The sequence below is a fragment of the Coregonus lavaretus genome, assembly GCF_964263955.1.
Source record: "Coregonus lavaretus genome assembly, chromosome: 13".
Classification (NCBI taxonomy): Eukaryota; Metazoa; Chordata; class Actinopteri; order Salmoniformes; family Salmonidae; genus Coregonus; species Coregonus lavaretus.
The window spans coordinates 7,294,060-7,309,389 of record NC_140000.1 but is presented as its reverse complement, the minus strand read 5'-3'; the positions used below and the strand labels follow the sequence as shown (position 1 = coordinate 7,309,389).

Here is a 15,330-nt window from a genome sequence, read left to right as displayed (position 1 = left end):
GTAGATAAACTGACTTCCTGTTATTTTACCCACAACCCCTTCTGGCTTTTTGGGCGCGTGCTCGCGCCATTTTGACCGCGCCTCCCTCCCTCCCCATAAAACCGTGCGCATGCGGCAGATCATGCAAAGAGTATGGTCGGGCTCGAGAAGGGCAACTTTTCCGTTAGTCAGCATCAAAGATAATTACGATATAAAGGTTAAAATACAAAGAAGCCAGAGTTTTTATGGTTGACATCTGGTGAGTAATTTGAGGAGTTGAGCTGTTTACCTTTTTACCTGAAATATTCTCTAAAATTTCGTGGCACAGGGCAGGCTAGCTAGTCTCATTTCACAGCCACTGTGTCCCCGGACTAGCTAACTAGCTAGCCAACCAGGTGTTCTTCATAATAATCACCCACGTGCCAGCGTTCATCAGTTATCCTGTTGTTTACCAAACGTGTTTCATTTCAACGGAAATTCAGGAATTTGGAGAATATAAGCAATAATAATGTGCCCATTCAAATGTTTATCCTTTGTTGCTTTTCTTAGAATGTATTAAATAACTCTATTTCTACTTCATGTTAAAGACCGTTTGTTTATCTGTTTCCAGATCTCTGGTTGCCAGATAAAAGAAGCAAAATATGACCATAATACTTCGGTTGCAGGGTCTGAACATTGAGGCCGGGACTGAAGACATACGCAGATTCTTTACCAACTTGTACATCCCAGAAGGTGGTGTATACATTATAGGAGGACACCTTGGTGAAGCGTTCATTGTGTTCACTACAGAGAGAGATGGCCAGCATGCAATGCGGCGCTCTGGAACTATTCTTCGAGGGTCTCCGGTGACCCTACATATTAGTAGCATCGCAGAACTGCAACGGAAAATGGAGTCCAAACTACAGAGGGAGAAGCTCCTTCCATTGCTGTTACCTGAGAAGAAGCCTTTGCCGCCCCCGGAAGCGCTCTTGCCCGACCCTGCCACAGCCCTACTGATCGGCCTTGTTGCTGCTATCCAAGGACTGCAGTCTAATCAGCCAGGAGAGCACAACAATGCGGCAGCAGCACCTGGTCCTGTGCTCAGGGTCGATAGCACAGCTGTGCCTGTGGGTGAGCCAAGGAGACCAGAGGAGGCTTACAGTCCAAGGCCAGGCTACGTCAGGCTCTTTGGCCTGCCAAAGACTGTCACCAGGCAGGAGATCTGCCACTTCTTCAAAGGCCTGTTGGTCCAGGATGTGATAGCTAATGTGAAGCTGGGCGTGAGCCATGGCTGCCTCGTAAAGTTTGGGCATGCCCAGGACGCATGTGACGCTCTGAGCTTCAACCACCAGCGACTGGGCCGCATCAGTGTGGAGGTCCGTGGGGCCTCTGAGGAATTGTGGCGCTATGCCATCCAGCAGTGTCAGAACCCTTCATATGACCCCTTGGAAAACCCCTTGTATAGGCCCACAACCCAGAAAGATAGAACCTCGTACAAATCCCAAGAAATACCCTCGTATACAATCCAGAGAGATGGACCCTCATTAGAATCAGAGGAAATGCAGCACCAAACCCAGGAAAGGGCAAGGCCCTCATACAGAACCCAAAGACAAAGCTTGTATGAGCCTGACAGAGAAACACCCATGACCTGGGCCAAGAGGCTCTCCGAGGACCGGTCGCTGTCACGGTCACCCAAGAGGCCCAGATCCTGTGAGTCCCTTTCGTCGAGCGTGGAGTACTGTATCATGGCGCAAAATCTATCCAAAACAATAACGAAGACTGAGATAAAAGAATTGTTTGGCTGTCCGAACATCGCCAACAGCAAAATATTACACTTACTGTATAAGGATAGCCAGAGGACAGATACAGCGTTTGTAGTATTCGACCAAACGGAAGACTACATTTATGCTTTGAACCTGAACGGCTGCCATGTTGGTTCCCAGGCCATAGATGTTTCCTCCGTCAGCAAGGAGAAGATGCAAGCCATGTTGTCAACTGGAAGACACCATGGCAACCCCAAGACAACGGCAGCGGTGTCAGAGCGAAGCGAGGAGGAGAAACATCAGATTGAGAGACCCAGGGTGAGTCAGTTTCCCACAGGACAGACATGTGTTTACATACGAAACCTCCAATCAGATGTGACGAAAATGGAAATCAGAGATTTTTTCTGCGAACTCCCTCTGGCTGAGCAGTTTATCTACATGCTGCATGATCAAGAAGGCAACGGCATCGGTGAGGCCGTGGCTCAGTTTAAAACTGAGGATTTTGCTACACGGGCCCAGAAACAACATGGCAAGACATACATGGGAACCAGAGTGCTTCTCACCTGTATCAGCTTCCAGCAGATGGAGGACATCTTGAAAAGGAATCCATGAGGAAAGACAACCTACTCCTCATATTTACATTTTAGTCATTTAGTAGACACACTTATCCAGAGCGACTTACAAGTGCATACATTTTCATACTTTTTTCCCCTACTGGTTCCCCCGTGGGAATCGAACCCACAACCCTGGCGTTGCAACGGTCATGCTCTACCAACTGAGACCTACTGGACAACTGTTGACCAGAGCCACATGGTGATCTGGTCAGAAGTAGTGGACTATATGAGGGATAGGGTGTCATCTGAGATTGGCCCTAAAACTCCAAAGATGGCACTTAAGGACTGAGCTCGTCACTGGAATGAGCATCTTTGAGTCGTAGTGGCTTTGGGAAGTGTTACAACCCCATACCCTTCAGTCATCAACAGTTACATTTGGACAGCAAGTCTTCACTGGATATGCAGTCTGGATGTGAGTCAATATCCATTCACTGTTACTGAATGATTCCAACTTTAATTTCAAGACCTCCCATGGTACAGAGGCCCTTAATATTTCTATAATACCAATGGATGTATGCAGCAAATCATTCTACACCTGCAGGTTGACTAAATGCATTTCAAAGTGTGCAACAGCGTGACAATGTTTGAAAACCAGCAACAGTATATCAGACTATCTACAGGACAGCATTTCATTTGTTTTCTGACATTCCTTATTGTTTATTTCTTTATTGGAATCATATTACACAGAAATTACTCTTTATGAAACATTTTGTTGTCAATATTTTTGTCACTAATTAAATGTTACCAAAACTACCTGATTTTGATTCAAACTCATTTTATTTATTATTAAACTGTTTTCAATTTCTAGTATGATAGTATGTAATTTCACTACTTTTGATATGGTAGATTTAAGGTCATAACTTGAGCCAGCAACATTTCTCACACAGCTGGAGAAGCATAGACGGCACCCCTGAGAGCCAGTTTATTTTTTGTTACCTACTAACTCTGTTGGCTCAGATGATAAAATACACCTCCTGGAATCCCCTGGGTGATGCACAGTTCCAGTTTTACAGCAAAGGAACAAAAGCCACCATACAGTGCATTCAGAAAGTATTCTAAAATGGATTAAATACATTTTTCCCCTCATCAATCTACACACTATCCCATAGTGACAAAGCGAATAGTTTTTTAGAAATGTTTGCAAATGTATTAAAATAAACAGAAATACCTTATTTACGTAAAAAAAAAAAAAAAAAAGCCATTTAGCAGACGCTTTTATCCAAAGCGACTTAGTCATGCGTGCATTTATAATAATAAAATAAATTAATAAAATAAATAAAAAATTATAATGTCACTAACTGTAAGTCGCTCTGGATAAGAGCGTCTGCTAAATGACTAAAATGTAAATGTAAATGTAAATAACTACTCAGACCCTTTGCTATGAGACTCGAAATTGAGCTCAGGTGCATCCTGTTTCCATTAATCATCCTTGATGTTTCTGCACTTGTTTGGAGTCCACCTGTGGTAAATTCAATTGATTGGACATGATTGGGAAAGGCACACACTTGTCTATATAAGATCCCACAGTTGACATTGCATGTCAGAGCAAAAAGCAAGTCACGAGGTCGAAGGAATTGTCCGTAGAGCTCCAAGGCAGGACTGTGTCGAGACACAGATCTGGAAAACATTTCTGCAGCATTGAAGGTCCCCAAGAACACAGTGGCCTCCATCATTCCTAAATGGAAGAAGTTTGGAACCACCAAGACTCTTCCTAGAGCTGGCCAGATTCGGGGCAGAAGGGCCTTGGTCAGGGAGGTGACCAAGAACCCGATGGTCACTGACAGAGCTCCAGAGTTCCTCTGTGGAGATGGGAGAACCTTCCATAACCCCAACCATCTCTGCAGCACTCCACCATTCAGGCCTTTATGGTATAGTGGCCAGATGGAAGCCACTCCTCAGTAAAAGGCAGATGACAGCCTGCTTGGAGTTTGCCAAAAGGCACCTAAAGGACTCTGACCATGAGAAACAAGATTATCTGGTCTGATGAAACCAAGATTGAACTCTTTGGCCTGAATGCTATCTGTCTATCTCTGTTCTCTCCTCTCCGCACAGGCCATACAAACGCTTCACACGGCGTGGCTGCTGCCACTCTAATCTGGTGGTCCCTGCGCGCACGACCCACGTGGAGTTCCAGGTCTCCGGTAGCCTCTGGAACTGCCGTTCTGCGGCCAACAAGGCAGAGTTAATCTCAGCCTATGCTACCCTTCAGTCCCTTGACTTCTTGGCGCTGACGGAAAAATGGATTACCACAGAAAACACTGCTACTCCTACTGCTCTTTCCTCGTCTGATCATGTGTTCTCGCATACCCCGAGAGCATCTGGTCAGCGCGGCGGTGGCACAGGAATCCTCATCTCTCCCAAGTAGACGTTCTCTCTTTTCCCCCTGACCCATCTGTCTATCTCCTCATTTGAATTCCATGCTGTCACAGTCACTAGCCCATTCAAGCTTAACATCCTTGTCATTTATCGTCCACCAGGTTCCGTTGGAGAGTTCATCAATGAGCTTGACGCCTTGATAAGTTCCTTTCCTGAGAATGGCTCACCCCTCACAGTTCTGGGTGACTTTAACCTCCCTACGTCTGCCTTTGACTCATTTCTCTCTGCCTCCTTCTTTCCACTCCTTTCCTCTTTTGACCTCACCCTCACACCGTCCCCCCCTACTCACAAGGCAGGCAATACGCTTGACCTCATCTTTACTAGATGCTGTTCTTCTACTAATCTCACTGCAACTCCCCTCCAAATCTCCGACCACTACTTCGTATCCTTTTCTCTCTTGCTCTCCTCCAACACTACTCACTCTGCCCCTACTCAGATGTTAATGTGCCATCGCAACCTTCGCTCTCTCTCTCCCGCTACTCTCTCCTCTTCCATCCTATCATCTCTTCCCTCTGCTAAATCCTTCTCCCTCCAATCTCCTGATTCTGCCTCCTCAACCCTCCTCTCCTCCCTCTGAATATTTTGATTCTCTATGTCCCCTATCCTCCTGGCTGGCTCGGTCCTCCCCTCCTGCTCCGTGGCTTGACGATTCATTGCGAGCTCACAGAACAGGGCTCTGGGTAGCCGAGCGGAAATAGAGGAAAACTAGACTCCCTGCGGACCTGTCATCTTTCCACTCCCTCCTCTCTACATTCTCTTCCTCCGTTTCTGCTGCTAAAGCCACTTTCTACCACTAAATTTCAAGCCTCTGCCTCTAACCCTAGGAAGTTATTTGCCACCTTCTCCTCCCTGCTGAATCCTCCTCCCTCTCTGTGGATGACTTCGTCAACCATTTTGAAAAGAAGGTTGACGACATCCGATCCTAATTTATTAAGTCAAATGACACCGCTGGTCCTGCTCACACTGCCCTACCCTATGCTTTGACTTCTTTCTCCCCTCTCTCTCCAGATTAAATCTTGCGACTTGTGACGGCCGGCCACCCAACAACCTGCCCGCTTGACCCTATCCCCTCCTCTCTTCTCCAGACCATTTCCGGAGACCTTCTCCCTTACCTCACCTCGCTCATCAACTCATCCTTGTCCGCTGGCTATGTCCCTTCCATCTTCAAGAAAGCGAGAGTTGCACCCCTCCTCAAAAAACCTACACTCGATCCCTCCGATGTCAACAACTACAGACCAGTATCCCTTCTTTCTTTTCTCTCAAACTCTTGAGCGTGCCGTCTATAGCCAACTCTCCTGCTATCTCTCTCAGAATTACCTTCTTGATCCAAACCAGTCAGGTTTCAAGACTGGTCTTTCAACTGAGACTGCTCTTCTCTGTGTCACGGAGGCTCTCCGCACTGCTAAAGCTAACTCTCTCTCCTCTGCTCTCATCCTTCTAGACCTATCTGCTGCCTTTGATACTGTGAACCATCAGATCCTCCTCTCCACCCTCTCCGAGTTGGGCATCTCCGGCGCGGCTCACTCTTGGATTGCGTCCTACCTGACAGGTCACTCCTATCAGGTGGCGTGGCGAGAATCTGTCTCCGCACCACATGCTCTCACCACTGGTGTCCCCCAGGGCTCAGTTCGAGGCCCTCTCCTATTCTCTCTATACACCAAGTCACTTGGCTCTGTCGTATCCTCACGTGGTCTCTCCTATTATTGCTACGCAGACGACACACAATTCATCTTCTCCTTTCCCCCTTCTGATAACCAGGTGGCGAATCGCATCTCTGCATGTCTGGCAGACATATCAGTGTGGATGTCGGATCACCACCTCAAGCTGAACCTCGGCAAGACGGAGCTGCTCTTCCTCCCTGGGAAGGACTGCCCGCTCCATGATCACGGTTGACAACTCCGTTGTGTCCTCCTCCCAGAGTGCAAAGAACCTTAGCGTGACCCTGGACAACACCCTGTCGTTCTCCGCTAACATCAAAGCGGTGACCCGATCCTGTAGGTTCATGCTCTACAACATTCGCAGAGTACGACCCTACCTTACACAGGAAGCGGCACAGGTCCTAATCCAGGCACTTGTCATCTCCCATCTGGATTACTGCAATTCGCTGTTGGCTGGGCTCCCTGCCTGTGCCATTAAACCCCTACAACTCATCCAGAACGCTGCAGCCCGTCTGGTGTTCAAACTTCCCAAGTTCTCTCACGTCACCCCGCTCCTCCGTACACTCCACTGGCTTCCAGTTGAAGCTCGCATCTGCTACAAGACCATGGTGCTTGCCTACGGAGCTGTGAGGGGAACGGCACCTCCTTACCTTCAGGCTCTGATCAGTCCCTACACCCAAACGAGGGCATTACGTTCTTCCACCTCTGGCCTACTGGTCCCCCTACCTCTGCGGAAGCACAGTTCCAGCTCAGCCCAGTCAAAACTGTTCGCTGCTCTGGCAACCCAATGGTGGAACAAGCCCCCTCACAACGCCAGGACAGCGGAGTCACTGACCACCTTCCGGACACTTGAAACCCTACCTCTAAGGAATACCTGGGATAGTATAAAAGTAATCCTAACTCCCCCCCTGCCCCACCCCCCAATTATTATTATTCTTACCAAATTTACAAAAACAGACAAATACAAATAATAAATAAATAAAATATATATATATATATATCAAACAAATAAACATTTTAAATACTCAAAAAAAATTAAATTACAAAAAACAAATACTAAAATTGTAAAGTGGTTGTCCCACTGGATTTCATAAGGTGAATGCACCAATTTGTAAGTCGCTCTGGATAAGAGCGTCTGCTAAATGACGTAAATGTAAAATGTAATGCCAAGTGTCACGTCTGGAGGAAACCTGGCACCATCCCTACAGTGAAGCATGGTGGTGGCAGCATCATGGTGTTTTGATGTTTTTCCACAGTTTTTCAGCGGCAGGGACTGGGAGACTAGTCAGGACCGAGGGAAATATGAACGGAGCAAAGTAGAGCGATCCTTGATGAAAACCTGCTCCAGAGCACTCAGGAACTCAGACTGGGGCAAAGGTTCACCTTCCAACAGGACAACGACCCTAAGCACACAGCCAAGAGTGCCTTCGGGAAAAGTCTCAATGTCCTGGAGTGGACCAGCCAGAGACCGGACTTTAATCCGATCTAACATCTCTGGAGACCTGAAAATAGCTATGCAGTGACGCTCCCCATCCAACCTGACAGAGCTTGAGGGGGATCTACAGAGAAGAATGGGAGAAACTCCCCAAATACAGGCGTACCAAGCTTGTAGCGTCATACCCAAGGCTGTAATTGCTGGGAAAGGTGCTTCAACAAAGTACTGAGTAAAGGGTCTGAATACTTATGTAAATGTGATCTTTTTTAAATTTTTAATACATTTGCAAACATTTCCAAAAACCTGTTTTTGCTTTGTCATTATGGGGTATTGTGTGTAGATTGAGAACTATTTAATCCATTTTAGAATAAGGCTGTAATGTAACAAAATGAGGAAAAAGTGAAGGGGTCTGAATACTTTCCAAATGCACTGTACATCCTGGGATTCCGTTCAGGCCCAGCCAATCAGAATGAGTTTTAATTAGACAGAAACACAGCTGTCGGGGTGGCTTGTCTCAGATGATCCCGCAGGTGAAGCCTGATGTGGAGAAAACGAGGATGACCAACTCAAACAGCATTCAGTACGTCAGTAACCCGTTTACCTCCAAACATATTTTTCCCTAAACATTTGACACTTATTCTCTCAAACATGTCATTTCTAAACACAACACAAGATATCCAAGAAACCCCAGTAAAATATTTGCCAAAATCACATACGAATACGGACAATGGTTAAAACTAAAAGTCAAACTTTGGTCCAACCTATTAATGTCAAAAGAAAAGTTATTATAAAAACAAAGTCTGCACTAATAAGTACACAATTGTTTAAGAGTTTCTGCTTTGAAGGAACATTTTAACTATAAAAAAAAACAAATCCTCTGTTCAGTGGCTAGACAGACAGCTGCAGACCCCATGGACTCTCAGGGTATATCTTGGGGGGGGCGGAGGATGGGTTATCCCAGGAAGATGGTTGTGTCACGTGGGGATGGATCAGTTAGTTGTAGTACCTGGATGGACCATCAGAGTATCTGGAAGGGCCTGCAGAGAGGAGATAAAATAGATGACTGATGTACTGTAGATTATTTCTGAACAAAACTACAGCCATTAAAAGGCTGGATGTGTGTGTATTTAATTTGTTGACTGAGGCTGTGCGTACCGGAGAGGTTCCCAGAGAGGCCACCTGAGAAGCGGTCACTACCGCTAGACATTCTGGGTGAATCGGAGTAGCTCATGGAGCCCAGCGACGAACTGCTCTTCATACTAGGACCCTGCTGGAGACACAAACGCACATACACTGAATAAAAAAACAACATCAAAGGCGACCAACTATTGAGGAATTCTTTGTGGTTTCCTGAATCACATCATCTACCTTACGTCTATGGGAGTACAATAGGAACAGGTTTAGCCACAGTAAGGAGGAGGTGGGATGTTAGGATGCATTTGGGGAGAGAACACAGAAGGTTCTAGAGCACTACCCTGTAATGCCATAATCAACAGCAATAAATCAGTGACTGAACACATGGCCAGACAGGAAGTGGGTTACAGGGCTCTGAATCAAGTCTGCCATTTACCCTCACGTCACCAGTTCCTGTTGCAGGAAGCACCTGAGAGCTTCATGTTACACTGGTACTGCAGCTGACATAGAGCATGGTGTGTGTGTGCGTTGCATACCGAGGAAACACTCCTAAGTCTGTAGTCCATCAGGACGTCTGTCAGCTTCTGTGTCACCTTCAGCACGATCTGAGCATCGCCCTCATTCTCGATCTGGAAATTGTCCTACACACAGGAATCAGACACTCAACACTCAGCACGTTTAAATAACACAAGAAAGCATAGTCTCACACAAGCGGTTCCACCCACCAGGTATTTGAGCAGTGTAGAGGGAAGGCTGCTGCTTTCAGGTACTGCTCCCATCAACCCCTGGCCTGATCCATTACCTATCTGTCCTCCTCTGAACTCCTCAGGGTAGCGGCTTCCCGGACTCTCCCCCAATAGCCCACCCTGGCCAAAGCCACCGTCCCTTCCCCCTCCCAGCCCAAAGCCATCGGCTGAACCCCCCAGCCTCTGACCCCCTATATTGTCAGGGTAGCCTCGGAAGCTGGAGCGAGACTGGGGGTCAGAGTAGCCCCCCATACCACCCATGGGGTAGTCGAGGAGGCCGTCTTGGAGAGGGAACTCCCCTGGGAACAGAGGCTCTGCAAACCTGCCACCTGGAGGGAGACAAAATAATGTATTTGGACTAGTAAACAACACTGCATCCCAACATACCCCAGTCAAGCTCACAACAAAAGTCTTATCACCTCAGTAATCTCTGTTAACCCGGAAGTAAAATCTTGTGTAATTTGGTCAGCTGCGTGATTAACTTCTGTATTTATACACGTTAGAAATTGAGAGTTACAACAAAAAAGGAAGTCTCCACCCTAGCAAATGGAAACTCTCAACTAAAGCCTGCCTCCACACGCAAAGCACTCGAGGCGAAGCAGTTTAAGCACCGCCTTCGCCCAATCCCGATACGGACAAATAACCAGTGACGAAAAACCAGAACTAATGCTGCTCGGATCTCACGCATCCCATTCAGTCCTTGCAGATTATCTCGGTCTACATTCAGAATCTGCCCACGGGAGACTATCACCTTCCACTTCTCTCCACACACGCTCTCACCTGGTTTTGGTCCTCTAGGTCCCATCCCTCCTGGAGGCCCCATGTTGGGGATTGCTGAACCTGTGATGACAGGGAGAGACGTCAGAACCACAGTACATCTAAACGCAGACTGAGCACAACGAGATTCAGGCATACAGTAACTTGAGAATAAACAGAAAGACGTACGTAGTCCTGCGAACGCTTGGACCTCACTGGGCTCCTTCAGAATCACCTGAAAGACCATACAGAATCAAGTCAATCTTCTCACCTTCAGCTGTCCCCTGCCCTCTCCCCCTTCTCACTTTCAGCTGTCCCCTGCCCTCTCCCCCTTCTCACCTTCAGCTGTCCCCTGCCCTCTCCCCCTTCTCACCTTCAGCTGTCCCCTGCCCTCTCCCCCTTCTCACCTTCAGCTGTCCCCTGCCCTCTCCCCCTTCTCACCTTCAGCTGTCCCCTGCCCTCTCCCCCTTCTCACCTTCAGCTGTCCCCTGCCCTCTCCCCCTTCTCACCTTCAGCTGTCCCCTGCCCTCTCCCCCTTCTCACCTTCAGCTGTCCCCTGCCCTCTCCCCCTTCTCACCTTTAGCTGTCCCCTGCCCTCTCCCCCTTCTCACCTTCAGCTGTCCCCTGCCCTCTCCCCCTTCTCACCTTTAGCTGTCCCCTGCCCTCTCCCCCATCTCACCTTCAGCTGTCCCCTGCCCTCTCCCCCTTCTCACCTTTAGCTGTCCCCTGCCCTCTCCCCCTTCTCACCTTTAGCTGTCCCCTGCCCTCTCCCCCATCTCACCTTTAGCTGTCCCCTGCCCTCTCCCCCTTCTCACCTTTAGCTGTCCCCTGCCCTCTCCCCCTTCTCACCTTTAGCTGTCCCCTGCCCTCTCCCCCATCTCACCTTCAGCTGTCCCCTGCCCTCTCCCCCTTCTCACCTTTAGCTGTCCCCTGCCCTCTGCCTTCTCCAGCTCTGCTGCTGCTTCTTTCACCTTCTTCCTCACTTCATGGTCCTTTGTGGCAGCATTCTCCGCAAAGGGCATCTTGGCAGAATGGTTTTGCTTCTGGAGAACAGATGAGGCCATACAGTTATACAGCATCATAACACAGACCTGTAGTTCCAACAGCCTTTACTGTGAATGTTTATAGTGACACATACACGGGGCCTCACCATGTATCTGAAGGAGTGCTTCCAGCCCTTGATGTGAGCCAGCATGTCAGTCTGCAGATGGCTCACCTTGCAGAGTTTACACTGGTAGTGGGGCGGGACTGACTTACTGGGGCTGCGGTACTCCCACACATATTGAAGACCTGCAGGACACGAGTGACAGCTCACACAACCAACCATGGGCAGGGAAAAATCTACAACCAATCACAGACTGGAAAATCACAGAGCCCCATGAAGCCTATATTAGTGAAAGAGTGCAATGGAGTGACTTGACTTAAACCTCTTGGACCCTTTGGGCATAGGGCATCTACCATGGTGCAATGGAGTAGGTACTCACCAATGACTGTCTCACCAGTGATGGCCTTCAGCTGTTTGGTCAAGGAGGGGATGGTCTGGACCTTTCCCGCCTTGGTGGTGAACACTGGGAAATGCACAGAAGTCAACACACAAAGCGCAAACACGGCAGAGACTGCATCATGAGATCGCCATCCTGCCCACGGACAGGGGAGACCAAAGAGTCCACACGTCCAGTCATCTGACCAGCAGACAGCCAATAGCCGAAGAGCCTCATATTTCAGGAAGTGAAACACTGCAGGTATACTTCAAAAGAAGGTATAGCTTTAAAAAGGTCAGTGTGCATTCCTTACACAAACCCCCAGTCAAAAGACTTTTAGTGGAGTTTAGAGGTCCTTCATTTACTGAACAACAGTTAGAAACACAATCTCTGCTCTTCTGAGCCTCTGAGGATAGTCCCATTTCCAGCCGCGCATCATCGACAACATCTGGTAAGAATCCTTAACATTTGTGCGCTAGGTTAGCTTCTGCTAAAAACACAGATTGGTTGGGAGTTCTGGAATCACCTGCTCTGGCTGGTAATCAAAGATGCTGGTAATCAAAGATAACTTCCTCATTTGATTCTCTGTGTGCAATTCGAGCCCCACCTTCACGAGATCATGATTCATTAGAAGGTTGCCCGGAAGGTACACCAGGGCCTGTTTCATGTAAGGGTTATAGTACTGACCACTACAGAGAAGAGAAGCGTATCTGAGGTATGGAGGCCTGCTGAAAACTGTGGGGGCTGTAGTTCTTCTACCCACCTAGACACAGGTCAGAGCTGGGCTATAGGATTCTCTCACTTCCATCAGGCACTGCTCCATACCTGTGTCCAATTAAAGCAGTGCAACTCTTGCATGAGCACAGAGGAACCCAGCCCCATTGGCAGGCAGTGAGTTGAGAGAAACACTTCCTACTCTTTGAGGGCCACAAAGGCCCCGAAAGAAAATCCTGCTGCCAGCATCCATTTCCCATCTGAACTACTATAGGCCTATGAGGCCACATGTTTTAGCCGGGGGCTGATAGCCCTAAATTGCATGGGGATGGAGTATCCGATCTCATCCACCACCAACGTGATGCACGGCAGTCATGTGGCCCCACAACATCTGACCCAGACAGGACCCTTAGTGATTTGACCTGCAACAATATGGTGCAACAGCTCTACGGGACTGCAGAGAACACCTGCACACCTATGAGGACAGGTTCAAGGTTGTGGTTTCTAGCATTGTTCAGACTGTAAATCATGGACCAAAGTGTTTTATGAAATAAAACTACTTTTAATGCATCTAAAAAGATTTGTGCACATTGTATCAAAGACAGACCCTCCAAAAAGTCATTGAAATGAACACTAAGGAAAAGCCCTTGTGAGCCACACAGCCTAAGGCCGTGGACAGTGACTTGAAGTTGACTAGCATTTACAGCGGCAGTGAATCTCAGACGCGCCCAGAGCCCATGCTTGGACTTGCCCCCTGCCCAATGAGCCACCAGCAAAAAAGTGAAGTCACAGCTCCCAACCTCCTATCAGAGGCAGCGATGCTGTGTGGAGGCAAAACTTACCTATGTCAGCAGAGAAGTTAGGCTGCTTTCTCTGTCAGTTGGGATAACCAGGCCGAAGGAGAGAGAGACAGACAGGCATTAGTGAGACAGGAGGAGGCAGCAGAGGGGTAAACCCCACTGCACTGTTCCCCAAACAGTGGGTCAGGACCCCCTAGAGGGTTGCAGCTTAAGATAGGGTTCTGGATAGAAACATTGATTTGGTTTAAGCAAAAGATTCAGGTGGACCACAGCACAGAAACATTGGTTTGGTTTAAGCAAAAGCTTCAGGTGGAACACAGCAGAAAAACATTGGAGAACCCTACTGCACTCCCGTCTCTATGGAGAGAGAGAGAGAGGTCATTTGTAGCTCAGCTGGTAGAGCACGGCGCTTGTAACGCCAAGGTAGTGGGTTCGATCCCCGGGACCACCAATACAAAAAAAATGTATGCACGCATGACTGTAAGTCGCTTTGGATAAAAGCGTCTGCTAAATGGCATATTATTATTATTATTTCAGCCTCTCCTCAATGACCCTGTCAGTGACATGAGGGAACTCTTGAAACGAAAGTACAAGTACTCTAGTCAGGTGTTCCAATCAGAATCTAGCTCTGTCACAAAGGGCATCATAGAACCAAGCTGCCAGTGAGCCCTAGTGCTTATAACGCAGCAGGAAAATAAATGACTTGAGCTATGGGGACTGACAGCCCACTGAATAGAAAGAGGGCATGGGATTGCCCAGAGAAAACACCCAACCCCTGTTACCCTCGTTAGTCGCAGCCCTTCTACACTTGGTAACAGAGTTAACTGGAATTCCTGCTGCCCACAATACTCTTTAGCATCCAGTAGTCATGGGGTAACTCAAGCCCTGATTGAGGGGCAGTGCAGCAAGCTGCGTCTCCACAGAAACACTAAGTCTTAGGAGACCAGGGAGCTCTGATCAGACCCTGCTACTCCAGCAGTGTCCAGCCAAGGGCGGCTAGTGAGGGTCCATACCACTGCCACAACTTCAGGAATTAAACAGGTTAGAAGACCATACACAGAGAGTACGTACACAGTACTACTCTCAAAACCACTGTTTTGGATTCCTTTTTATCACAATATACACTATTCAGGATGGGATTCATCAACTTCATCTGGGTTGTGAATGACTAGAAATACAACTATAATCCTAACCTAATATAACTGGGGACAATTGGCATGATTACCATGGGAGACTGACTTACCCTGTTGTTTGCCCCTCCATTAGCGTTCCTGGACCTCTTTTGTGGTGGAGCGCCATAAGATGGCCTAGGAGTGTTGCTTTGCTGCATTCTGAGGGTCAACAAAACAAACAAATAAAGACAGCGTTTAATATCTAGCTAGATCGTCCACATTTTTGTTTAGGGCGACTAATAAACACACAACGCAGCTGGCCTTGTTGTGGGCAAAACCACTTGGCCACGCACGGTGGCAAAGATGGTGATTAGCTAGCTGCAGCCACAAGATAGTAACGCTACCCGGACAACGTCCTCCATGGTTACTATAGAAGAAATACGGTGTGGTATGGAGTGACATGAAAAACTGTACCTGACAAATTAAGATTCGCTAAAGCACACCAGAGCGGGGTGAATTTTGCGGGTCAAGAAGAAAGAACAACTAGCAAATTCACGCACGCGCAATTGTGTACCTCTTAATAGAAAGACCCGTGACGTATCTGATTTTGTGAGCCTATGCGTTTGCCTGTGTAATCGAACTTGGAAATGTGAGTTCAAATTAAAAAAAATATTAAAACATAATAATGACACTACTTTTTCATTTGGAATGCATCCATTACACAAGTTGCAATAAACACATATATTTGTATGCGTGAAATTGAGAACAGGAACAAACAAACAA

At 47.7% G+C, this 15,330-nt stretch overlaps 2 protein-coding genes across 4 annotated transcripts; one reads left to right on the top strand and one right to left on the bottom strand.

Annotated features, from left to right (window-relative positions):
* Window positions 1-103: 103 nt before the first annotated feature.
* On the top strand, window positions 104-3,406 carry LOC311139758 (RNA-binding protein 12B-like). Of its 2 annotated transcripts, none has more exons than XM_084174700.1 (2): window positions 104-238; window positions 590-3,406. In XM_084174700.1, the coding sequence occupies exon 2, from the start codon at window positions 621-623 to the stop codon at window positions 2,331-2,333; it is 1,713 nt and encodes a 570-aa protein (XP_084030826.1). In that variant the 5' UTR covers window positions 104-238; window positions 590-620; the 3' UTR covers window positions 2,334-3,406. The 2 variants fall into 2 exon arrangements, with proteins under 2 accessions (XP_084030826.1, XP_084030827.1); XM_084174701.1 differs by having other exon boundaries at window positions 645-3,092.
* Window positions 3,407-8,061: 4,655 nt separating this feature from the next.
* Window positions 8,062-15,150, bottom strand: LOC311139082 (uncharacterized protein). 2 transcript variants are annotated; one of them, XM_084173962.1, is made up of 12 exons: window positions 15,022-15,150; window positions 14,679-14,766; window positions 13,478-13,508; window positions 11,925-12,008; window positions 11,591-11,730; window positions 11,358-11,483; window positions 10,630-10,675; window positions 10,465-10,524; window positions 9,664-10,013; window positions 9,475-9,579; window positions 8,960-9,074; window positions 8,062-8,841 (listed from the first exon to the last, which is right to left on the bottom strand). In XM_084173962.1, the coding sequence occupies exons 2-12, from the start codon at window positions 14,763-14,765 to the stop codon at window positions 8,798-8,800; spliced, it is 1,188 nt and encodes a 395-aa protein (XP_084030088.1). In that variant the 5' UTR covers window position 14,766; window positions 15,022-15,150; the 3' UTR covers window positions 8,062-8,797. The 2 variants fall into 2 exon arrangements, with proteins under 2 accessions (XP_084030088.1, XP_084030089.1); XM_084173963.1 differs by having other exon boundaries at window positions 8,960-9,071; window positions 15,022-15,131.
* Window positions 15,151-15,330: the final 180 nt, after the last annotated feature.